This window comes from Pagrus major, chromosome 15, assembly GCF_040436345.1.
Source record: "Pagrus major chromosome 15, Pma_NU_1.0".
In the NCBI taxonomy this organism is placed as follows: Eukaryota; Metazoa; Chordata; class Actinopteri; order Spariformes; family Sparidae; genus Pagrus; species Pagrus major.
In genome coordinates this window covers 17,329,833-17,356,401 of record NC_133229.1, presented here as the reverse complement: position 1 = coordinate 17,356,401, position 26,569 = coordinate 17,329,833, and the positions used below count along the sequence as shown (strand labels likewise).

Sequence of the window (26,569 nt, the reverse complement as noted above, 5' to 3'; positions counted from 1 at the left end):
GGGTTGAAGAGTCAGTACATCTATGCAAGCAGAAATGATGTACATGTTGCATATGGAGCTGGGATCCGATCGCAAGTGGTCACTCAAGATACATCTGGGGACACATTCTGATTCCAGGAGTAAACAGGGTCAAAGACAAATTCCTGGACACTCTTGAATTACATGACGGATTCTCACCAGACTGGATGCTTCTTCTGTGACTGCCTCGTCGTGGCTTTCTTCATCTCCCAGCAGCCACTCTGTCAGAGTGAGGACACCCGCCGGTACCTGCCCCCACTGCTCAAACAGCCGACACAGGAGTCCCACGCCCGAGTCCAGGGCTACAGGAGGACACACGGAGACACCTGCCACATCTGAGGACAGAGAAGACCACACGGTCATACAGTTTGTAAGCACTGTTTTACATTTAAAACATGCAAAACTAGTTTACAGTGAGCGGTAATGAAGCACCCACACGTCTTCTGTTGCAGATGCAATGTCATTAGGTGACTGAGTCAGCTGAGAAGTGGTTGAACTTAAGGTTGTTTCACCTTTAGTCAAAAGTTCAGCTCTGGAATGACCAGAGGGCCTCTGCCCGGGGATCTGGGGTTATGTTTAAGCTCATAATGAGGTAAGAGGTCAGGAATACAACTGAGGGAAAAAAAAACCCTGCAAAATTGTGAGATCTTAAAAAGTCAAGTGCAGGACGGAGTTCACCAGCTGTCTGCCAGACTATCACTTTATCTCCTTAATTAATTGGATTAATCTTATTGGTGTAATGTTTTGCAGTTTGAGTTCTACTTTGTTATTTTTTTCAAGTAGTTTAAAATGCTGGGTGTAAATATGTAGTGACGACTAATCTATAATTATTTTTATTTAGTAATGTGTATATTGTATAAATAGGCTAAAGTCTGAGCTTAAATAGAGCGGCTGGTGTGTATGTCTTTCCAATCGAAACAGGTCAAATATTGTCAGTAAGCCAAGTTAGCTGACAGCCATATAGGACACTAAGTATTTTGTAAGAACTAATCTCTATGAAAATTAGTATTTTAATTTGGTGGTATGTAAATCTCCACCTTTTGAACGCTTAAGTTACAATATGACGAGGCTATTTTTTAGGCTTAAGGAGAGCTGATGCAACCATCTGAAGGCTTTTCTTCCTCGTCGGGCAGTATGAACCACTTCTAATAAAGTTATGATGGTTACTGATTGTAATGTGAGCAGCAGTTACTAGAATGATTGACCTTTTTAGGTGCTTAAATTTACACTCTGGTTCATGCAAAATGCCTTTTCAAGCCGTTTAACAGGGGAAAACATACCAGAGTAAGTAGTCAAATAGCTCCGGGGTGAAAAAATACACATGGCCTGGGGCCGGATCTGTCAGTGCCTTCACATGCATGTAAGTCACAGTGAGTTCCTGAGAGTAACCTGATGTTCTTAAAAACATGTCAAAGAGAGCCTGGTGTACTCTACTGAATAAAAGTTTTAGAAAAACCTGATTACCATGACTATATGTCTGCTGCAGACACCAGATTTCTTGGCCACGGACAGCATAGGTTTCTATTTGGGCTTCTACAAGAGTGGATGTGCATGACATGAACCCAGCCCTCGGAGTATCGCGTGATGTGCCTGTATCCAAAATAATTAAATCCAAACTCTGACTAAAACTCAAAATAAATACTCAATATAACTCTGAAATAAGTCATTCAAAATAAGTCCGTTTTCCACAGTTGAACAGTAGACGTTTTGTATAATTCAGATGCGTTTGCACTCTGGGGAATACTTGCGTGCCTGTCACTGAGCCGCAAGTCCAAAAACAAGGGGAAAAAAACCTGTGCAGGCTTCAGGATTATCAAATATGAAATAAATATTCCAGGTTTGGTCAAAACTATGGCAGGAGGTGGTGGTGAAATCTGATTACTGCGCTCTTATATGTAAACAATTTTCTACCTTTGCCTGATTTCGCTCAACAACCTTGTTTCTGTGTGTGTGTGTGTGGTTCTGGAGTTAGGACATTTAAATGATGCAGGGCTGACAGTATGTTCCAAACTTAGTGTGTGTGTGTGTGTGTGTGTGTGTGTGTGTCGTCTCTGGGCTTGGACGGCCTTCTGGGAAACAGAACTATAACTCATATAACCAACCACCATCAGGGTGTGTGTGTGGATTCAAAACTATTCTGCACATCGCACCAATACGCACACATTGCATTTAACTTCCTGTTTACGTGTTAATGAATGGATCGCCTATATATGTGAATACGGTGTTCATGTGGACTTTCTTTTACATGTAGTGACAGTGTCAGAGATCACTCATGAAAAATAAATTCAGTTTTTTTGTCGTCTTCTACAAGAAGTCCTCTGTTGCTGCTTCTACACTCACATTCAGAGGCAGGACACAGACTTCAAACGGAGGGAAAACATAACGTATGACTTCATTTAACGACTCCAGTTGTCCACGCAGCAACTATCCGACACAGAGGTTGTGTGTCGGTGAGTGCGTGAGAGTGTTGTTCTCCCACCTTGACCATCCTCACCACAGCTGACACCCAGATAACACCAGAGACTTCAAAAGGCTTTCAGAGCAACTAGCCAAAACACTACCAGTATGGGAAGAGAGGAGGGAGGGAGGGAGGGTGGAGGTATATGGACCCCCATCAGCACACATATAGTATAAAACACACACATACACACACATTCAGGGTTGGGAACCCAGATTGTTTTTCCTCTTCAGAGAGGAGGCGTAAAATCGGAGCCGAGTCTGAAGTCTGAGCGGAGAGGGAAACCCGCTCTGTGAACATTAGAGGCTGCTGATTGTACCGTATTAGAGGAGATTTAAGACGTTAGGAGCTTGAGTGACAAATTCCTTTCTTTACCAAGAAGCCGCCTCTCTCTTGGACAGCTCTGCCTCTGATGTCAAGCCTTTACAGCCCCCATAATAGGAACATAATAGGAAATTTTAGCTGCATTCAATTTATCTACTTTTCTACGGAGGTTTCACACATCGCTTAACGCGATTTCCCTCCTCGAGCTTTTGGCGCAAAATACTCCTTTTCTCAAGGGGATTGTGTTTCAAGCTATTACTGGCATGTGGGGTGTGTAGTGTGCAAGTACTGTATGTGTGTGTGCGTGAGCTGGCATGAGTTTAGTCCTAAGTAGGTATTGTTTGCGCTGGAAGATTGCGTGAGTTTATGTCAGATGATCATGTCTCTGCAAATGACAATATCAGTGCTAGTTGGTGAATGCACGGGTGTGAGTAAGATGGGGCGAGGCTGTGTGTGCGTAAGTGTGTGTATGCGTGTGTGTGTTGTGCAGTTGGCATTGACTGGCACACACTCCATCCACTGGCACTCTTATAGTACATTTGAGCTGGGCAGGGCAGGAGTGTGAGGGAAAAACTTAACCTTGTGCCACTTGTGGAAACAGTATAACAGTCGTACCATTCTGAGCTTCTGAAGAGATGTTTCTTTTTAACTGGACGAGGATCTTTGGTTGCCTTGTTAGAGACTCAGCCATGTTTTTTTAGGAAGTGCTTTATATGTAAATCTGTGGGAACCGTAACAAGCCCATCACCATGAACAGTATCATCTTTGCTGAGGCAAACTGTCATCTAACAAATGGACACAAAATCCAAACAGCCAAATCGACTCATAGTTTATGGTTACAGACTTGGGCTGGAACTATAAGCTCATAGCAGGTTTCGACAATATAGTGTGATGAATGAATGAAGAGGTTGATTATTGAACCATAGCTAACGCTAACACGATGACAATGCTAACATACTGATGTTTAGCAGTCACAATGCGTACCATGGTCAATAATCTCTGTTTAGCATGTTAGCATCCTGAGGGGAACATGAATATCTGCACCAGATTTAATGGAAATCCAAACCACATTTCACCACAAATGTGAACCTCATGTGGCCACTGCAGAAAAAGTCAGCGGATCGTCCTCTAGGGACCATGGATTTTGTCCAAACTTTAATGACAATCCATCCAATAGTTGTTGAGATATTTTAGTCTGAACCAAAGCGGTGGACTGACACTGACGTCCCTAGAGCCACGCGACTAGCATGCCTTAAAGTCAGTATGTGGACAAGAGTACTAGGTCTTAATTTGTGAGGCTGGTGTCCTTGTGCACTATTGTCCTACAATGCAATGCAAAATTAAGTGGAGGATCTGCCAACAGCTGAAACACATATTATGTGCATCATGGTGAGATGCTTCAGCTCCAGCAAGATCCTACAAAACAAAAGAACCTAAATGTTTGGTAAAACCATTGTGCTTTCTTAAAAAAAAAAAGCCAATCCCAAACTCAAGGTCCACTTATGAGTTATTTCCAGAGCTTTTAAATTTACTCTTACATGCAAACTCGGTAGCTATAATGAATCAGATCAATCTCCATGTCAGTTATACAAAGTTAATCTACTTGTAAATGGACTTGGACTCTTTCTTTTGTCAAACATTTCTATGGTCAAGAATGAACTTTTCTTTGTCTTTTACATTTGATTCATGTCCATCACAGCATGTATGATAACAGTGAAGTACACTGATTTGTATACTAATGGTAAATACAGTAAACAAATTAATGTATAGTGCATACTATACAGTATGTAGTCTGACACTTGTACATATAAATAGCTGTTTATGTTGTGACATGGTTGATTGAATGTGTTAAATTGTGGACCTTCAGTGACTATAAACTGTCAATAAAAGCACCATATAAAACAACGATCCGTCTGTTTAACTGTTGGCTGGGTTTCAAACATCACTGCTCTGCTCACTGCTGCAGCCTCATTGTGTCAACAGTCGTGTCATTAAAGTCACTGAATTAAATGAAGAGAGTGAAGAAACCATAGCTGTTCAGTAAATCCTCACTGAGCTTCTGCAGCTGGGGGTGGGGGGGTGGGGGGTGTCAGATGTCCCATTGAGAGCAGGGGGAGGGAGAGGATACGATGCGTGGGTGGGTGGGTGTTTTCGGCGGGCTGTCAGGACAGTGAAACGAGAGAAAACACTTCCCGCCCCCACAGTCTTCAACTCACTGGTGTCATCATGTTCACTGTACTGGGAATTAATTCCTCCGCTCGGCCACCCGCATCTGAGGGATTTGGGTTAGAAGCTGCCCCTTTAAATTACTGCTTCAACTACGGCCATCCCACCTGTGGACTGCAACCTGCTGAAGGACCATCCTACAGATATCTCAGCTGACAAATGCTCTGCCCCACAATCAGGTCTTTATTCCATACAGCCTGGACAAAGACTTCCTGTCCAACAGGGGCTGCAAAGATCTACATATGTAGAATTTAATCTGTGATCTTGGGGCATCTGAAAAGCCATTTTATTAAGCTTGAAAGTGCATCGTGGTAGTTTGAAAACGAGCCTTTCAGTTCCAAACGAACCTGACGGTTAACAAAGACGAGATTTTTGCTCAACAGCAAAAAAAACCCACAGCGTGAATCTTTACAAAGGCTCAAAGGAACATGCGAGGCACACAGAGCGTGAGCTGCAGACGCTACAGTGGAGCCGAGACACCAGGAAGCATAGGTGCGAGATAGAGAGAGGTGTGAAATAAAAACACACACTTTACAGCCCTGACTTCCTCTGCTGGCTGATGAGAACCAGGGAGACCAAGAACAGCAGCAGCAACAACAACAACAACAACAACATCAGCAACAGGAAACACTACCTCGAATAACAATAGCACAAACTTAGTGAATGTAGAGCGTTAACATAGATATAATGGTCTGAGATTATGCTGGCAGTTGGAGCTCACTGTAGCAGCATTTTTCATGAAACCCAGTCAGTGGTTTGTTCAGTCAGTGGTTCAAATACAAGTCAAAGGCTACCTCAACAGGGAGCCAACGGAGGCTCCCATCTGTCTGTCATAGAAACTCCATCCTCCAAAGAGCGCCAGAGGCAAATATATCCTGACTTACAACCCTGAGTGTGGATCATGGTCAAAAAATGCTGGATTCTACAATTCCCAAAATTCAACTGAAAAGCAATTTCCCCCCCTGATGACATCATCAATGTTACATCTTTATACTTTGGAAAGCTCCTCCAGATCCAGAGATGAAACGATGCCACTGCTTTCTCAGGCTGAGTAGTGCTTCTCTTATGATCTTGTGTAAAATAGGTGGAGTGCTCCTTTAAAAGTAATGTCCTTTTGTCTTTCAGGCGTAGGTGTCCTTTATGTAAATGATCCTTATGGCTTTATTCATGGAAGAACATTTACAGAAGGACGAGAGGTTTGCATAATGGCCCTATTTGGATCCTGGAGTGAGGGAGGGAGCTGTTGAGAAGATGAATAGTGTCTGTTGTCGTCTCACGAGGCGCATCAGTGATGGACTTTAATCATGAACTAGAGACTAGCCGTGACACCCGTCAACATGTTCACATTCTGACCCATGACTTCTCAGTAGTGATAAATACAATGACCACATACATCTTTGATCATTGTGTAACTCGTCCTTTAATTTTATCTCAATCTCAAAGTACTAAAACTGCTTCTGTGTTACTTCCCGATACTTTAGGTGTCTCCAGGACCACATTTTGCCATGGCGTGGAGACCCTTTTAAACCCGGCATGTGGATGTATGTCGGTGGTGACGGGAGATGGTTTTCTCTGCTGGGTGAGATCGGTGGGTCAGTGGGAAACAGTGGTGACTACAGTGGTGAGCCATCTCCTGCATTACGGCAACTCTGAGGGGACACACTACCTCAAATTTAGAAACACTTAGTAACCCTGCCCCCCAACAACAATGTCATCGTCCATCCTCATTCCCCAGTTCATCAGACATCGCCCAACCCTAGCTCACACCACTTTGTTGTTTATTACACTAATCTTAATCTCTTTGCACAAAGAAGGTGATGCATTTAGAAAGTGGTCTAAAAAAGATTACAAGGTGTGTGTTTTTTTTTCTTTCTGTGCATATTTAACCAGCTGCTGAGGTCTTCTGAGTCAATTCAGACTTGTGGAATGTTAAAAGTGATACATAAATCTTATTAGGTCTGGTCCAGATAAGATTTGCCAGTGAGAGTTATACATTGAAGTGACTTATTCAGACAAAAACAACTAAACAAATGCAACCAATTTGTTTAACATTTCTACATTACCTGACTCTATGTGGACTCTCCCAATAAAGTCAACTCCACCAGTGCCCCATGAAGGTTGAAGAGAACGTTTTACAGATTATAATCGCACTATTTCACAGTAACAGAGGATGCACAATGAGGCCATCTCAGTTTCACACGGTTCAGTTGTGAAACACACCAAGAAACTGTACTCCTATTTTATCTTCAAAACACATCACAATCAAGTGTCATGACCCACTGCTGTAGGCTGCGATGAATACACCACACACACACAAACACACCCTGCAGACACCAGTCATCAGTACAGACATGTGACTTTATTTCACACCACCAGCCAGATCATTAAAATCTCATTCCCCACGCTGCCTTTGCAGTCGAGGATGGCACAAGTGGCGAAAACCTCAGCTCTGTTTGTGTGCTTTCACTGGAGGGTGAAATAACAGCTTATTTACTCCTAAAGTAAAAGGTTAAAGCTGCAATTCAAAAGTTAAGTCATTCCCTAGTGACAGTAAGTGCCTCCGCTTTCTGTGCATTTTACTCTTTCTTCTCAAATTAGGAACATTTTCCTCGTTCAGCCACTCAACATAAACTAACACAAACCCAAGTTTAATGGTTGAGTGAGTTTTGTGCTAAAATAGGACACGGTCTGTTTAATGAGTGTCCTTCAGCACTGTCAGGTCGTTCATTCATCTGCGTCATCCACTGTAAATGAATGGACTGGGGGAAAGGACACATGAATGGCACATATTCTGCACAGGCATGTGTTGGCTTTACAGTAAGCAAAGTAGGTTACCTCAGGCGAGCTGCTTGATAATGGTTCACTGACAATGGCCTGGAAAACATGGGCATGTCAGCAAATGAGTGTGTCAGTGTGTGAGGCCACGACTGCATTTTTTAACAGGGTTCAACTGTACTGGAGAATAGTGGATGTCAGTATAGTAAACATGAAGTTATCGCTAGCAGCCATTTAGCATAGCTCAATAACAAGACTGAACAAGAAGAAAACTGTTAGCCTGGCTCTCTCTGAAAGTAGCAACATCTATATATAATCTATAAACACGTCAAGATAATAAATACTTTATATCTGTACAAAAACTGTAGTGTAAAAACTGACAGACTATATTTTGGCATGGATTTCTAGGATTTTCTTGGATTTTGGATGGATTTTCTTTGTGTAGACATTTACAACGACTGTCAAACCCAAAGAAATCCTGGTTTTATTCAAGGTAACGGTGTGTTTTACTTGGTCACCTGTCGCTCTAACTTCAGGGAGACAGCCAGGGAGTGAGGGAGGAAGTCGATTAACGAGACTAAACATAACATGAATAAAACTTTAATATATTATCTCATCCGTGAAAACATTTCTGCCTGAAGCACGTAGATGGATTTTCATTGTCAACGCTCCCATGATCCTATGCGAGTCACGTCTGGAATATCCTTTGTATTCTCCTTCTGTCTCCTCAAGTCTTGTTTTCACAACTTCATGTTTCGTATAATTCTTTAATAATATATAACTAATAAAAAATGAAATTATTTGAAAGCTCCATTGTCGTTGCCCCTTTGTCTCCCCAATCAGAATTCTGATCACACTGACGTCCAATCCAAATCCCTCTGTGCTCTATATATAAAGTGATCCCTCTGTTCCTGCCCTGAGTCTGTCACAGTGCTGGAGGTCCAGCGAGGGTGAGTGGAGTTTGATTTCAGACCCAATTAGTCTGGAGGTATTTGGGTGGTGGTGGTGGTGATGCTGGTGGGAGGGGGGGGGGGGGGGGGGTGTTGGAGGGTGGGATTGGGTTAAATTAGATTTGCTCTTCCTGTCCAAGACAATGGCTCCACTGTGGTTCACAGCTTCAACTAACCTGATGAGAATCTGCACAAATTTCTCTCCCACACACATTAAACAGGTCTATTTGGATTTCACCTGCTCTAAAATCTAAGGAAATATTTGTAAGTAGTGACAGTAAAATGGCACTATTTTACGTGAAACAAAAAACATTCACACCCTTTATTCCAGGCAAAGTGAGCCCTACTTCCCTGCTTTTACCTGTGAAAACCCCAATATAGTGAGTGCTTCAAAGTAATTTAAAAGCTTTCGCCACCATTTTAAAAGAAAAGGTAAACTTATTCATATTCTTGATGAGAGTGAGATGAAAAGACTGATAATACTGGACAGAGCCAAGCTAGTTGTCTCCCTCCGTTTATACTCTCTCTGCTCTATTCATATTTAGCAGACAGACATGACAGTGGTGTCGATCGTCTCACTTAACTTTTGGAAAGAAAGCCAAAAAGCATAATTTCCCACATGTCAAACTGATCTTTTCATGCTTCTCAGATTTACTGAGTATATTGTCAGTATGTTTTCTTGTTGTCTATTAGGCTGAATTCCTAATTTAGCTTAGTATTTGGTTTATATGAAATCTAGTCTGTTCAGCAGGAATATTATCAGCAACAAACAGCAGGTTCAATCATTCACACTGCATTTTAAATCTAAATTTCTTTCCTTTCTAAAGGGGGGTGGGGCGAGTGTTTTGCATGTTGTCGTTGTGTGTGTGTGCTTGTTTGTGTGTGTGTGTGTGGTGCAGCGCCCGTCTCAGTTCCCACATCTCTGCCTGTCTTCCATATCAAAGGGCCAGGAGTCGTCACCTCCATCTGAAGCAGCTAACACCTCAGATACTCGACTCTGCAATGGCAGGTCATAAAACACACACACAGACACAGACACACACACACACACACACACACAGATACACACAGATACACACACACACACACACACACACACACACATACACATACACATACACACACTATGGGCAGAGTAGCTGGATTTCCTGCAGGGGATGGGAAAGACACACACAAACAAACACACATACTCTCACCCACACATATTTACAGTGACGTGCACGGACACAAACACACACAGTAATGTTGTTTTTCCACTGGCACAGCATTGCGCTATATAGCTGTGGTGTGGAATAGCAGGCCAGGCTATTCCGTGTCTATTTCCTGACAGCGGGGAGTCAATGTGCTGACCTGAGATATTATACAGGTCACCAAGCTAAAAGGTATCACTACCGGAATCAAACTCCACGTCTGCCATGGTGGCCAACAACATTAACAGTGCGCCACTGCAGCTCTTAAAACGCTTTCCAAAATCTGACATGTACCATAAATCTGTGTTATAAGAGCAGCTATACTGAACAACAAAATAAGCGATAGCCTGTGTTTTTGTTAAGTTGAAAAATATGCCTAACAACAACTCCAAAACTTAGTAATCTTAGTCTTGTGACATTTCCCAAAAGGCGTGGGCACATTCTTGAATCATTTTTATACAAAATGAGTGCGTATATGTGTTTTTTTTTTGACTCCTTCCCCATGCCAGTCAATGAGTTTGGTGTGTCATGTTCAACGACCTGAACAGTAGAAAGCAGCAGATCATGTACCTCATCAGACTAAAACCAGATGTAGTTAAATTTGATTTAGAGAAGTCTTAATCAATATCATTCTGAATTAGACATCTCATTTTTTCCCAAGCCGATGATGAAAGTAGCTAACAAGTGCTGACTCTCTCTGTCTGCTGAGTCTGCTGAGTTGCACATGCTCAGTTCTGATCAGGCAGCCGGCACGAATGAGGCTCAATCATGGAGGCCACTCAAACCACGGTGGAAAGAAACCAATTACAGCTACTCAGATTACTTTAATTAAGTAATTTTTTTGAGTATATTTTCAAGTCTGCAGTTTTACTCATACTATGTAAGCATGGGAAGTATGCCTTACACCATGTAATCTACTTAGTTACTTTGAATATCTTAACTGAGTAGTGAGTACAATTTGACTTAATACCTTTCATCCGGATTAGTAATATTTCAGCAATGGACTCATACTTGAGTATAGATTTTCAGCACTCTCTCCACCTCTGATCGTGACAACCTTAGACAGCAGCGAGTGCAGTCATACAATCATGATGACTTCATTAAATACCACAGCTATCCAAGTACCAAAATGTCCTCTCAGCTCTCTGTCCTATATTTAATTTTAGAAACATCACTTAAGTCTAAGCTTTCAAAGCAGAAAGATGACATATTTTTCCAAATGAGGGTTTTGTTTGTTGTTTTTACAGTCAGTGGGATGTGACCTCTTTTGGGTTTTACTGTTGTTTTTCATTTACATGAGGAATTCAACGTTTCTGGCCAAGTCACTCATTCATTTCATACGAGATTACCAATTTACCGTCTCATTTCTTCCGTCTGTGTTGTTGCGCTGCATTCCTGCTCTGCTTACGACACATGTTCAAATAAAACAGGAATTCAGTGCAATTTTTATGATCAGCTTGGAGGCTGGAGTAGGGTTGGAGTGAAGAGTAAAGAGTGAAGTCACACAAAAAAATGGAGACAAAGTTTACGGTAAGTAACACTCACACTCTGACTCCCACACACACACACAAACTGTAATCTGCAAATGAGCAGTGAATATGGATGGACAAAGGAGGACACCCCACACACACTCATAAGGACACCCAGTCTGTAATTATGTCTATTGTGTTCTCTTCCTGTTCTACAGTAAACCTCTTCATCTTAGTCATGCTGTTGAGCTCCTATCTGATTTTTAGCTGATGGCTTATCTGACCCTGTCTGGCCTTATGTACATAAACACATATAGAACACAGACACACACACACACACACACACACATTGCTTTTGGATAAAATCCTGGTATCAAAACACTTTCAGGAATTTTTTAAATGGGTTTCCTTGACCTTTCATATCACATACCACACTCTGCCTTTAAAGGAAAAGTTTGGAGTTTTCTCACTCATCGTAAATGGTCAGTAAATACATTAGAAATGTGGTCAGTGTAAATTCAAACATGTCCATTTAAGCCTTTAGATAAAATAACCCTGACTGGGGTTGAGTCTTCCCCTATGACTCTGCCCTCCCATCAATAAACAGCGTTGCTATGAGAGACTTTTGAGGACATGTTTTGCCGTCTCGTGTTATGTTATGAGATACCATCAGCGGCGACAGACACAATAAGGGTGGCTCCTGGAGGAGAGCTGGGAAAATACAGGAAGTGAGTGCTGTGAGGACAGGAAGTCACACTGGGGCTTGTTTGTGGGGGGCACTTGAGGGCTGGCAGCTGTCAGTCCTCTGATAGTGTGTGTGCGTCTGTGTGAGAGAACTGTGAGGGAGTCTCTATCATTAGTGTGACTGTCATTAGTGTGTGTATACTTGAGGTGTCCGGTAAAGCCTGCTATGATATGATTCTTCAGAAAACAGACCTCCAACGTTCCCAAAACAATGACACATAACCACACACACACACACACATATAAACACACACTTTTCACTCTTGCGTCTCGACTGCCAAACTAGAATTAGCGCCCTTCATTCCTGGAATGCTCCCCAACCCTTCGCACGAAATGATGTCATCAACCCTTTTTGTCATCAGCATGTGTTTGTGGCGTTTTATGTGTGTGTGTGTTTATAAGTATGTATTATCACTGTTGTCTTACCGGAGCCAAAAGTCAGTGGACACAACTACTAATTATTAACTCCAGGTGCTCCAGGCACACCCGTTTCTTTAAAAAAAAAAAAAAGCCTAAAATCCAGCACGTAGCCGTGAAATCTCCATAAACAAACATTGAGAATACAGAATGGGAGTTAAAGAAATCAGTGACTCGAAGCGTGTCACTGTAATAGGAGGCCAAATTAGTCAGTTTGTGGAATTTCTGCCTTGATAGATCTGCCCCCGTCAGCTCTTAGTGCAATGATCTTTTGCCATACAATGTGTGTTGGAGTGAGTGTGCATGTAAATCCCAACCAGGCAAATGTGTAAACCGTGTTTATAATCATAGCTGTTTACATGTGCCGTGCAGGTATGGTACGTTAAATAGTCTTTAAGTGGATATTTTCTGCATAATTGTGAGTGTGTGTGAACATCTTGGCAGTGAGTGTGTGTGTGTGTGTGTGTGTGTGTGTGTGTGTGTGTGTGTGTACCTGTACTGAGCAGAGGTGATGGTACAGAGATGAAATCAGAGGCTGAGTCTCGCACTTCCTGGTCTTCATCCTGCAGCAGTGTAAAGAGACTCCTCCATAGAGACACTGTAGTGGACAGACCTGAGACACAAAACATGCACACACGTAAGATGAAGATATTTGAAATGTTTTTCTTTTAGTTTTTGCAACACAAGTTTGACTTTTTCTGTTGTCATCGACTGTCTGGGAGCTAAACATTTCCTCTATAATTGAGACTCACCCAGTGGCAGATGAGGGCTGCTCAGCACAGTGGCCGTACAGTTGACCAACACCTTGGCGGCCGTCAGCTTCACCTCCACTGGCTGATCTTCGCTGCAGCATGAGCACACTAATGTCCCCCACTGAGATAAACAAGCCACTGCACTCGCACCCTGGATGACAGATTCATCAGAAAAACACAAAGGTGTAAAAGATAGTAAATCAGCTCCTTCATCACTGTTCAATCCAGTCGCACAGAATGATCTGGATGTTCTTACATGTCATAATCTGCATTTGTTCTGTTTCTCCATTTAATCAGATTGTCTTATTTTAGTCACACAAGATGATTTTCTTGGTGAGGAAACACAGGGTTGGTGTTCATTTATGAGGGCATCTGGTGACTGTGAAGGCCATAGCATATGATCTACCAATTATAAAATACCAATTTCATACTCAGAGTCCTATTGCTCTGTATGGATTCATCTAGACTCTAGATCCAGCTGACGTCACCAGCTCACTTGCAAGGAAGGAAATTGGCTTACATGACCACTGGCTACAATGATGATGAATTTGTTTTTTTAATGTTTAATAGCCAACATTTCCACTGAGTGAAAAGGTGACAAGATGGCCTGTAGTAACGGCAGTTGTTAAGCTATCAGGCAAAGTTACAAAAAGAACACTGGGCTACCACAATTTTCTACGCCAGGTGAGAGATTATTAGTACATGGTTGGTCTTTACCTGAGGGTTAGAGTCCACCATTTGAACCACCAGTTGGGAGACCAGGGTCAGGGCAGCACAGTGGAGCTCCACACTGAAACACAAAATCAAACACCTGATACCAGACTGCCAGACTTGTCTAGCTTATTTTTAATGTCTGTCCAGGAAGAAGGACCCCTCCACTGTTGATCTTTCTGAGGTTCCCCGCTTTTTTCCCACTTATAAGGGGTTTTGAGGAACCAAAACAAGGGTCGAGGGACAGAGGGTGCCGTACAGATGGTAAAATCATCTGATTTCTCTCAGCGTTATATTGATAAACAAACCTTACTCCACTATTTACTAATGGAGGTGAAGAGAATTTCATGTGGGGTGCTCAGAGGTACAGTGAGTAAATGTTTTGTTTTAGCTATTCGTGTGAACTTACCCTTTAATTTTCCAGGTAAGTGCAGTGATTGGGTCTGACAATAATAATGTGCTCTTCAGGTCCTTCAGTGGAAACCATTACTCACACATTACACTCCAGCACCACCAACTACACACACATCACTCATCTGTATTGACTTACAACCCACAAAAGAAGTGTGCTGTACTCACCACTACATTATGGATCACAAGAGCCCAAGTGCCATTCAATCACACGGCAGACAAGGGCAGCCAGCAACCCAATCTCATCCCTGCCCGGCTCTAATCATAACCCTGGGGCCGCTCCAAGGGGAAAGTGGATCCCCACGTCCAGAGATTGCGGCCAGGAAAAGGCTTTAGAGGGCTAAAAGCCTTTGTAATCCTATCCTTATTCAAGCCTGTATTCTCTTGTCGAGGTGAGAAAAGTACAGCGGTGGCTTGTCAAGGAAGGTGTGTGTGTCTGTCAATGCATGTCACAGGGCTTACAGTATACACACACACACACACACACACACACACACACACACACACACACACACACACACACACACACACACACACACACACACACACACACACACACACACACACACACACACACACACACACACACACACACACACACAAATACTGGAACAGTACGTGCCAGATCAGTTTGTGGTAAGAGAGGGCCTATGACTCATGAGTGTGTCGTAAACTCTGACAATAATAATGGTTTGAGTCCGACAGGTGTGAATAAGCTAATGTAGGAGTAATGTTCTGATGCCTTTCAGAGCACAAATATCAGCTTTCATCCACGTTTATATTTCTAATTCTTCACAAAAACTACCTCGTCTCTGTGGCTGCTGGACAATCTGGTTACCTAACAACTGCAACGATACACAAACACCCACTCAGAAAGGAGCAAGTTAACTCCAGGTGTGCCCAGGTGCAGGGTTAAGGTGCAGCAAGTGAACCTGAGTGTTGCTCCTCCATGAATGCAGGCTTGACAGCCAGTCTGCCACAGCAGCGTGAGGGCTCTTTCACAAGTGGAGGGAGCCAGAAAAAACAGGGAAGTGGAGGAGGAGGAGGAGTGTGTTGTTGCATCTTGACCTGTAGAACATTCATGTGTCCTCCATCCATCACAGCTAAAAGCAAGTCTGGGATTGTTTAAGGACTGTTTTGACAGCAGGTTTTCAGGAGGGAGCAAGCATTTTCGAGTCCCACATTTGCCTCCCTTTTCCTAGATAAATCAAGAAATGAACTAAAGTTACAGGTGCTGGCCTGTTGTATGCTGTGGTGCACAGGGAACAGAGCCTAAATACAAGATATTTAGTTGAGGATGGTTTAGAAGACCCAGAAATTTTCCACTGCAGACTCACTTCTTTTAAGTTTAAGCCACGTTACTGGCAGGACAAAATATTAGCATCAGCATCGTCACTGAGGGCATGTTAGCATGGCATGGTTGAGGCCATGATGTGTGTCCTCTCTATTGTTGCCTGTATCAGTGGTTCTCAAACTTGTTGTCGTCAAGTAACCGTAAACTGACATGTGGACCCCCACCTGATAAGAATTTTGCTTTTAGATGTTTTATTACAGAAAGTGTGTGACACTTATGACTGGAATGGCCATAAATTCTGTTATTATGTTACTTATGGATGAATTACAGTGAAAATAAGTTATTTCCATTTTGGCTGAGGACCCCCTCGAACCCCCTCAAGGATCCCAGGGTAAATAGAGGGGTCTGACATTTCAATTATAATCCCGTTTTAACCATTTTTCTGGGAAATAAATACTGTTCAGAACTGCAGCTTCCAATTCTACATGTGGCCATTCATACTGAAGTGTCCTACACACCGCACAGTGTGTATCTCTACCTGCTGGATGAATGTAATAACTCACTCCTTTGGCCTGAACAGAGGATCACATTAAAATGACTTTAGGGAGATGTTAAAGATGATTTGTACATTTAAATGTACATGCGTCTTCTCTAACCTGTGAGCAGATTTCTGAGCCAGAGCAAGAAGGTGCAGCAGGACCTCCTCCTGGGACAAAAGCTGAACACCATCCCTCCACCGGAGCTCACCGCTGGAGCTCAACACACACAACACCGAGAGGACCTGAGAGGAGGAAGCAGAGGCAGAGACAAAGAGACTGTCAAAGGAAGAAGAAATAAGATATTAATGTAGTCATTCTCTTTCACCTCCATCTCACTCTCACACACACCCATTCAGAGCTACTGGTGAGGGAAGTTGCTCAGGGCCATCCATCAACACAGCTTTGGTGTCCTCTCTGCAGGGCGGCTGGCAAGTCTCCCCGAGGGTATTTTTACCACACCGGTCAGATCCTCCCTATGCACACCCTAACCACGGGTACACAGCTGCCTCACTCTCTCTCTCACACACTAATATATGCATGTGTATGGATGCACAAGCACTTGAGTGCACACAAAGATGAGCAGCATTTCATCCATTATGTCCTCTTTCATTCAGGCTGTTCCTTGTTTTTGTCTCCTCTCAGCATCCATTCAGCTTAACCTCCTAAACTTGATTTTCTGCTTCCTCCACCCCTTGCTGCTTCCCCCTCCTCTCCATCCTTTCAATGCTGTTTTCTTTGCCCGGTCACTCCTCCGGAGAGGGAGGCAGCTGACCGAGTCAGAGGAGGAAAAGACTAGTTTTCCACCGCGTGAGACCCCCGTTAAAAACACACATCCAGCCGAGAACACATGTTGACATTCCTGCTGCATATCTCAATGATTATTATTTCTTTCAAGGCCCCAACCTGTTATTAGAGCTTTAAAATAAAGCTTGCTTTATGGGATCTGTGTGGGTGGAGAGCAGGACGAGCGGGCGCATGCAGCGTCTGTGTGTAAACATCTGTGTGTATATGTATGTGTATATACTGCATGTATGTGTGTGTGTGTGTATTTGTGCATGTGAGCAGTAAAAAAGACAAGGTAGCAAGGTGGACCTCCATGCTGCTGGTCTGTTGTTGTGACCACTGACCGACTCCGAACAGTCTCAAAGTTCAGTTTAAAATAATATGTTTCAAACAAAGTCAAACATGCAGTATATATGTATATGCGAATTATTCAACAGCAAACAAAACTAATATTTCATCAAAACACAGATGTTTAGAGCGGCTTAAAAATCTTGATTCCAAAGCTTTCATTTTTCTTATAGTTGGGTTTTTACTGATGTCAATTTCTTGTCAATTTAGTACTTGCTTTGCTAACCGCCTCTTTTTCCCGCCGACTCTTGAAAATGACTGTGTACATGTGGACGAGGCCGGAATGAATACAAGATGTTTTCTCAGTTCTTTTCTGTAACGAGTTTAATGTGATATTACGTCAATTTTTCGTCTATCGCAGCTTTACGCAAACTGCAAAAACACTGGCTCGAGAGAGTTAGACTGTTATCAGAATTCCTCACAATAGCACATCGTGTACACACAGCTAATGTCGTCCATATTTCATACTGCTGGAGACAAGTCAGTTGGAAACGTTCTAAGGCACCAACAAGTAGTGCCAAATAACCAAAGTAACCCATTACGCTCGTCAGGGAGTCTGTGGTGGACATAGTGTATTTTTTAGATAATATTTCCCTAAGTTCACTGGCTCCTCTCAACTCCAATGAGAGGGAATCAATCATTGAGCCAGAGTCATTACTCATCTGGTCACTGCATTTTCTCTCTCTTTATTGCAAGACTGAAAACATACACAGTTTAAATCCCAGCTATTGCCTGTGTGTTTTTCTCTGTTAATCCACCCGTCTGTCTGCCAGGCATTCGACTCTTAGCTCCGACCCAGCTGGTCCGACCGTCTCTGCTGCTTCTGACTTTTACAACCGCCTTTAATGAGCTCCCGTCTTGCAACACACTCGACTGCCCGCGTACTCAAATATACACAGTCACAGGAAAACATGCCAACTCAGGCGTACAGACTTCCATAGCTGTAACATGCAAATAAACAGTGACGCCCACCCTGCATGAACAGACACACACACACACGTTAATAAATATAAACTTTACACTCCATCCAGCCTTCACTGCGCTGCTGTCTAGCCCCTTTTTAGCCCCAACAGCCTCAAGGTGTTGCTGCTTTTCATTGGTATTTTCTTGCATCTTGGGCCAAAGTAGATTCAAAGCCAAACCATGTACGATTCTGACCAAAGAGGGCAAGACTGCCAGAGTAAACTTCCCTACACGACTTTTATTCAAATGTCAAAAGAATCATAATGGATTGTGTGCAAAGGCAGCTCTTTAAACTATGGCTTCATAGACCAAGTTATACAGTAGTTGCTCTCACAATATCATCACACAATCTCTTCCTCTGGCCTCCTGCTTCCTATTTTGGTATACTCATTAAGCTTGTGAATGAAACCATGGAAGACAATATTAGATGTGACAGACAAAACCAAGTGATGATTGTCGGTATTTCTTCTGGTAAAAACAAAGATTCAGCAGGACACAAATTAAAAACAGACGACATGCTGCATTTATGCAGCGATGCATTTTCCGTTTGTTAAGCTTTGCACATTCATATTGCACCAGGTAGTAGGCAAGTGTATCCAAGGTCTGAAATAAGCACAGTTAGGTCATTACGCTTATTGATGCACACTTATTCTAATACATTCAGATCATCCATGATTCACCATGGTCTACTGTGACACACCAGTCCAGTTGCTGGCAGTGATGTTTCAATAAACTGCTTTGAGCACCAACTATAATCAATAGACATGAAGAAGTCTGGACACATCAGGCAGTTTTCATCCTTAAAGTCTTGTAACATTCAAAGTTTGACGCACGGTTTGAAAATATGAACAACTATGTAAGTTAAGCAGCTCAATGGGGTTAAAAACAAAATAAAAGTCTAATGTTTAATTTTGAAGGACCAACTAGGTCGACACATAATACATGAACAATGCAGGGTAACACTTAATAATCATTAATTGGTTAACATGGTTAATTAAACTTTAGTTAATAGTTATTTCACTGTTAAAACACAACAAAATGCTTTATGAACCATTTATTTAGCAACTGTTTATTGTAAAGTTGCAACTAATGTTTATAATACTTTGTAAATGGTTAATAAAGACTGTAGTTCATGTATAAACAGTATGTGGATGGCCATTATAAAGTTGGAACTGATGTTCATAAGCCTTCACAATTGTCTTTGTCTGCTTGTGTCTGAAATCAAGGATCCCTAAACTGCATTGCTGCTGCCAATGGAAAGCTCGACAGACACAGCAACAAGGGTGCTTTTTTCATTGTCATCTGATTTTAATGCTGTTTGCTTTATTCTACTTATCTCGTCTTGATTTAATGAAGAGATAAAATAAAACCAAAGCATCTCCATGTGTTTGCGACAGGATGTCCTCATTAATCACGGTTGCTGTGCGGTCTTAGTTGGCAGAAAACACTTCACACAAGAAAACAGTTGACAACTGGTAAATACCTCAGGTGTGAGTATTGAGAAAGAGCCATGCATCATTTCCTAATTTGATTTTTACTGGAATAAGAATGTTATTTTGTTGACAGGAATTGAAGGAATAACTTCTGCGTCATAACTAGGAAGTAGAAACGGAAATTTTGCAATTTATAGTAAAGTACACAAACCCAAGAAACCCTATAAACAGCCTTTTTTGGTTTTGAATACAAGTTTTTATCTTTGCATCTTTTATATATACTGAATAGGTATAGGTATAGGTTCAGAGAATGTGAAGAGTCATGCTTTCAGGGCCTTTCAGGCTACCATCTGCCTCGCTGAGTCGTCTAACGCAGCAGATTCCTTCAGCACATGTGTTAAGAATAAGGACCGAAGATGACAGGAAAGTTTACTTCAGACTTTGGATGCATCATCACCAACAGACCAACACTATGTCCTTGGCCTACTGCTGCTCCTCTCCCAGAATGCATCGCTGTTGGAGTCCAGGGCGAGCTATGGCAACTGGCCCGCTGGGTTGGTGTGTCCTTGGCTCAGGGGAGGCTCCACTTAACAGGGCCGACACTTTAAACATTAACTGCTGGCCTGTAAAGCAGCGCCTGGCGAAGAATGTACAGCCAAACACACACATATGCAAAACCCACCCCAAAAAACCTTGAACGCAACATACACATAAAACACACACATGTCGGCAGCGGGGTGGAACACACACACACACACACACACACACACACACACACACACACACACACACACAGCCAGGCAGTCAGTCGTAGCAATGCTGAGTCATGTCAGCTCTGGAGGAGTGTTAGCGACAGGAGTAACCGATCTGCTGTCGTCCACACTGAAATAAGACCTTCTGTCCCCGCACAGGAAATAGGCTGCGTTTTCCTCTCCAAAACTTGTTAGAGTGGAAGCCGACAAAACCTCTCATGAGTGTGTGTAAGAGAGAGAGAGAGAGTGAGCGACTCAGCTCGCTGCCAGTGTGCTTGGCGTGTCCCCCTGCGGCCGATTAGCCTCTCACGCGAGCCTCTGCGAGATGGATTCAGGCATTTAATCAATTTGCAGCAAGCGTCCCTGTGGCTCAGTAAAAACTGCGACGAATAGGAAAAACATATTTCTTGGAAAGTGTTCATCATTGTGTGATGACAGGACTCTGAAATTCCGCTGCTTATGGCCTGTCAGAGACTCACACACAAGGCATGAACAAGGGATTATACACAAACACACACACACACATACACTCACATCTATAAAAACAGCCAGACACATTTACAGGCTCTCAAACAAACACACAACAAACAAATGCACCTCTAATAATGCTTTTGTGTGCATTGGTGTGTGTGGTCTCACCTTGGCCAGACACTGGGGGTGTGTCTCGTGAAGAGCCAGGCTGGTCAGGTTAAACAGGGTGGTCTCGTCCAGCCACTGAGGTCTCCTCTTCTCCTCCTCCTCCTCCTCCTGCAGCCTCCTCAGGACCCCCTCCAGAGCCAGCTCCCTCACCTCGTACTGTGGGCACCGCAGCAGACACTGAAGGAGCTGACCAGAGAGCTGAGGGCCTCCCCAGAGGTCAGGGATCTCCACACTGGCGCTGAGGGCCAACCGGGCCAGGCTGAGCAGGTACTGGGTGCTGCCTGGCTCCAGGGTGGAGGAGGAATCGTCGGAGTTGACGAGGTCGGAGGCCATCAGGACGGACAGAGCTTCCTGACGGAGATCGCTGACTTCTGAATCTGACAAACACATGAATCTTCATGTTAGCTGATTATTGTAACTCAGTGTTTCGAGTTTGGAATGATAACACAAACATTGGCATTTATCTATTATTTAAGACTTTAAATTGCAAGTGACACGGCTATGCATTAATATGAGCCATGTTATCTGAGCATTCCTCTTTTGATATCATACAGCTTTGTATTGATTTACAGTGACCCTTCCTCTAAGGGGATGAGTGGACCCAAACCATGGCAGCAAAATTCCCCCACATCATAACAGAGCCACTGTTCTGTTTCTACAATCATTCATTCAGGTTTTTCCTTTAACTTCCGTGCAGGTAAAAGTCACAAATGCAGTTTTACTAGTTCAGATGGTTACCGTATTCCAAATATCTCCAACATAGCTCATATCTGAACTGAATCCTATTACATTAAGGCAAGGATACAGCAGAGAGTTACTCAGAGATAATGTGCATTTTGGCCTTCCTTCTAGGAAACCTGTCATTTAATTAGCATTTCTTATTCACAACTCAAAAAACAACAAGAACTGTGTTCATTCATTATGCTGTCGAGGAGCAGCCAGATGGATTTTCTTTTGCACAATTATCATTTCTAATTTATTTTATTTGGTACTTTTTGGCCATCGTATGCCCTTCTTAAAAAGGAGACAGACAACTTCTTCCCTCTAGCATTTCCAAGTGTTATTATAGTTGGCGCCGCTTTCGCAAAGACAACTAGATCACTTTCAGATTTCCTTAAAGTAGAAACTACCAGCAACACAGTGAGTTTATTCACTTATTTGGTCTATAATGGAGATGTGAAAGCAGACAGTAATGGTGCCAGGCTGACTGGGTGATCATTCATTTTCACCTTCATTTTCTGTGAAAAGAGTGTTTTTGGACCCAGTGGCAGACAGCATTGCATGGTAAAAGCAACATTTATAGGGGAGAAACAGGGAACACTGATGATTTCATTATTCTACAGCCATGATATTGTCTAACCAACATTTACTTCATAATGATGTGTTGTCTCCTGCCAGTTTAAATAAGCAACATTAGAGAGATGACAGGAAATAAGGGGGGAAAGAGATAGGAATGAACCAGGGCCAGCCATGGTGCCAAATACTGCTTGAGCAGCACAGCTAGAACTTCTACCGGACAGATGACGACAGCAACGTTACACATTCCCTTTATGATCAACAACACCGCTTCTCTATTTAATCTGAATCCACCCGAAGCTGAAACGTTCCTGTTTCCGTTGAGGAATAATTAAGTTGTTGCTCATCTCGACTCTATTAAGCCATGTACATTTAAATATTCCCGGTGGCTTAATGTCCTCAGAGGTATCCAGTCCAACGTCTCTACAAGCTAAACAAACACACACACAGTGCTTTGTGAAGCAAACAGATGCAGACAACAGGCCAGACTGAAGAAGCCAGTGTCCTGTGTTCCTTTCTATTTTCACTTTTATAGGAAAGGCTACGTCAGTGTCTGTTTGGAAATGCCCATGCTCGTGCCAACCCAGCCACCTGTGAACATACACCCATGGGGAGTGATGGACACGCAAATAAACACAGACATGTGCGCTCACACACGCACACACTTCCTGTGAAATATAAGTATAATCCAGAGGCAGGGCAACTATAGAGAAACCCAATGCCATTCTAAAGCTGTGCTCCTCCCTACAGTGTTGCTCCAAGACTGCACACAGACCCTGCTTTGACAGCCAACTCAATTAGTTTACCACACACACACACACGCACACACACATACACAGAAAGCTTATGAAACCCAGTGCAACTCAATCTGGCCCCGCAGTGCCACTCAAAACGTGGCCTGACAAAAGAGCGGGAAATGCCGCATTCCTCCAGAGATGGGCTGGGTTACCGTGGAGAGGGGCCAGGTTACTATGGAACCTGATCCTCAAAGGGGGGTCCGGGGCCAAATAAGCATACCCTAATGGTTATAATGGGGGGCAGGGGCACAGTAATGACACCAATGATGAAGGGAGCAGAGAGAAGAGGATGACTGAAGGAGAATGTGAGCGTGTCAAAGAGAAAACGGCTGTCTGTCATGGGGGAGCACAGAAACACAGAGCGTGTGTGCGTGTGTGTGTCAAAGGGTTGTAGAAACAGCATGCTACATTAGCTCGTCACACTGTAATGCTATGATCCTGATTCATACCTGACTCGTACACAAAAAAAAATCATTCTACACACTCCTTAACACTAAAGGGAAGCAAATCAAGAAGCGACGAGGCCCTGAAATACTTTCCTTCGACTGACTCAAAACGCACTTATTAAAGAGCGAAAGAAAAAGAAAGGCAGAAAGAAAGACAAAAACAAAAATGTGAAAAAGGAAAGAAAAAGAGCAATTGGGGGAGGAGATACAGAGTGAGAAAGAGAAAAAGGAAAAACATCATTAGTCAGGATGCAAAGCTGTTTTTTATGATGGCCTTTATTGAAATAAAGTGTGCGGAGGAGGAGGAGGGGGGCAGTCAGGCATTCCCTCAGCTAATGAAAGGCGTTCCTGTGAGGGCTGTTTCAATGTGATTTTTCATGTCTGATCATAAACAGCCATTGTTCAGCCACAGCTGTGTTTATTTAAATCTGTGTCTACAACACTTGTGTCTCTTTATGCCGCTCGAGTGCAAACCTGCAGCTGGACCGTGGCCAAGCTCCATTACGTTGTGATTACCATTTGATATTTTGGGATGCACCGGGATGAGGCCTGGCTCAGTGGATTACAATGCGATCAAAGCATTTAGATCGTTCACACTCCTGTGTTAATAAATAAAGTGCAGGTCTCGGTGCAGTTTATGTGTACTGATCTAAATGATGTTTCAGAGGTTCATAGACTGCTACAATCACAGTCAAAAAGAGAGGGAAAGAGTGATCTACTGAAATTTCAGCCACGTTAATGTGGCTCTATGGATGCAAAATTTTTAATTAGTTCAATACTTAAGTGTTCTATAATTGCAATAAATGTGTTTTCATTCAATATCGATTAATATGTCTGTTGTCTTCTCATTCAATCCACTAATCATTTAATCCCAAAGACCAGGCAACATCTTAAAAATGGCATTTTTTGTATTGTCAACAGTCCAGAATGAAAAAATACTCAGTATACTATTAAATTAGACAAAGAAAAACAGCTCACTTTTCACCAATAATCCAAATGAATTTTCCGTTATTCACCTAATTGATTGATTGACAAATTAATTCAGCTCTGCTTTGGTTTATGAACAAACAGTCATTGGAATAATGACAATAATGACAATCTCAACAAAAGATTGTATGACGAAACTCTAAAAGCCTGAGAAAAGAAGCTGCTCTGTAGTCTGATGGTACGGCAGTGGATACTTCTGTCTCTCTTGTCAGACGGCAGCAGGGTGAACAGACTGTGGCTGGGTTGGCGTTGTCTTCTGGTGTACTTTATCGATATCACCGATGCTCAGTAGATGGGCACCAATGAGGTTACCATCAGCCTCAGCTGTACTTTAGTGCTAATTAGCCAATTTTAGCATGCTATAAAGCATACATGGTTAACGTGGTAAAAATCGTACATTCAGCATGTTAGCATTTTCATTTTTTTGATATTTTATGTTTGACAGCAGAACCCGACCGATATACCAGTTGGCTGCTATATTACGTTGTCCAATATGCGCCAGTTTGAATACCAGCCGAGCTCTCATTCATTGTTGCATGCATGTACGGAGGGATGTCTGGCAACGTAAAGGAAACATCTTTAGTTCCACAAAGTGAGAAAATAGAGAAACTGATACATGTGATACAGTGAAATTGCAAGTCATACCACTTCTCTTGAGTACAAACACAAATATTCATCAGGTTGACTCCGAAACCTTCCTGGAATCAAAACATGGAAAGAAGTCAGACCTGGTTATGCTCAGTGGTTATTCTGATTTCCACGGTGCAGTTGTCATGTTTTAAGTCCGGAAACCTGAGACTAGAGAGAATCAGCCATGACCTGGTGTCATTAGCGTGCCTGTGTAGATGAAAATACAGCAGGGGAACTAAAGCACTTTGGAAGTCTATGAAGATAACCCAACAACATTGAAATAAAATGTGGAAAAATGAAAACGCTGTCAATAAAAGTATTGCTTTAGAGATTCACTTCATCTGTGGGTCATATGTTTTAGGGAGATTTGAGCAAACCTGAGTGGGGATTTATGTCTGAGCAGGAGAAAGAAACACATGTGATGGCCCGTTTTACAGCATAGGTCAAATATTTAAACTAAATAAAACCACAGCATCTGTTTTAAATAAACCTGGTCCGACCTTACTGTTCATGGCAAGATGGGTCCTGAACTGCGTTTGGATGGAGGATGGAGGGTCAGCACTTTGTAATCCAAACTTGAGTGTGACTGAACAGCCAAGTCCACTCCAATAACACCAACATTTTAACACCAGGCTTTTAAAGACGTGTCAGTGGGAGACAGACGCAGAGTGAACGAACATGTGTGGTGTTTGACCATTTTACGCAATGCTTGAGCGCAGATGATGACGGTATACTTAAGAGTGCTTGTGTGTTGTATTGAGTAAATGAAGAGTTCGGTTTGTAATGATGTACCACACAAAAACTTGAGTGTGCTGGATGTTTACTCGGGTGTAGGTGTGTGTGAGTGTGTCCATAAGCCCACTTAAAGCTGCCAGCAAAGACGCTTTGCTGTGTCAAGCTAGAACTTTGGCTAGACGCTTGCACGTGCTCTCACAGCAAGCACACAGCTGGATTTCACATCAGCTTCCACCGTCATTACCCAAACTGTGAAAAACAAACCCCAGACGCTACGTGTGTGTATGTGTGTGTGTGTGTTTGTGTGCGTCTGACAGTGTGAGAGCGCTGACCTCCTTCTCATGCTGATTGAGCTTTACAATTTGCTGAGGTCCCTCCCTCTAATTACCCTAAAAGCTCCGTCCTTACATATATACGGGTGTGTTTGTGGGCTGCTTATTGTCCTAAAAGTGTCTAAGTGTTATAAATAACAGCAAGCTAGA

The 26,569-nt window shown here is 42.7% G+C and overlaps 1 protein-coding gene across 2 annotated transcripts in view; it reads right to left on the bottom strand.

Moving 5' to 3' along the window:
• The window catches only part of thada (THADA armadillo repeat containing), a 94,437-nt gene that overhangs the window by 2,184 nt on the left and 65,684 nt on the right, over positions 1-26,569 (bottom strand). For both annotated transcript variants that reach the window (XM_073482599.1, XM_073482600.1), the window contains exons 32-37: positions 21,197-21,573; positions 16,396-16,520; positions 14,041-14,113; positions 13,324-13,474; positions 13,065-13,184; positions 178-353 (exon numbers count right to left, since the gene is read on the bottom strand). In XM_073482599.1, coding sequence (XP_073338700.1) covers positions 178-353; positions 13,065-13,184; positions 13,324-13,474; positions 14,041-14,113; positions 16,396-16,520; positions 21,197-21,573 — 1,022 coding nt within the window. The remainder of the gene's footprint in view (positions 1-177; positions 354-13,064; positions 13,185-13,323; positions 13,475-14,040; positions 14,114-16,395; positions 16,521-21,196; positions 21,574-26,569) is intronic.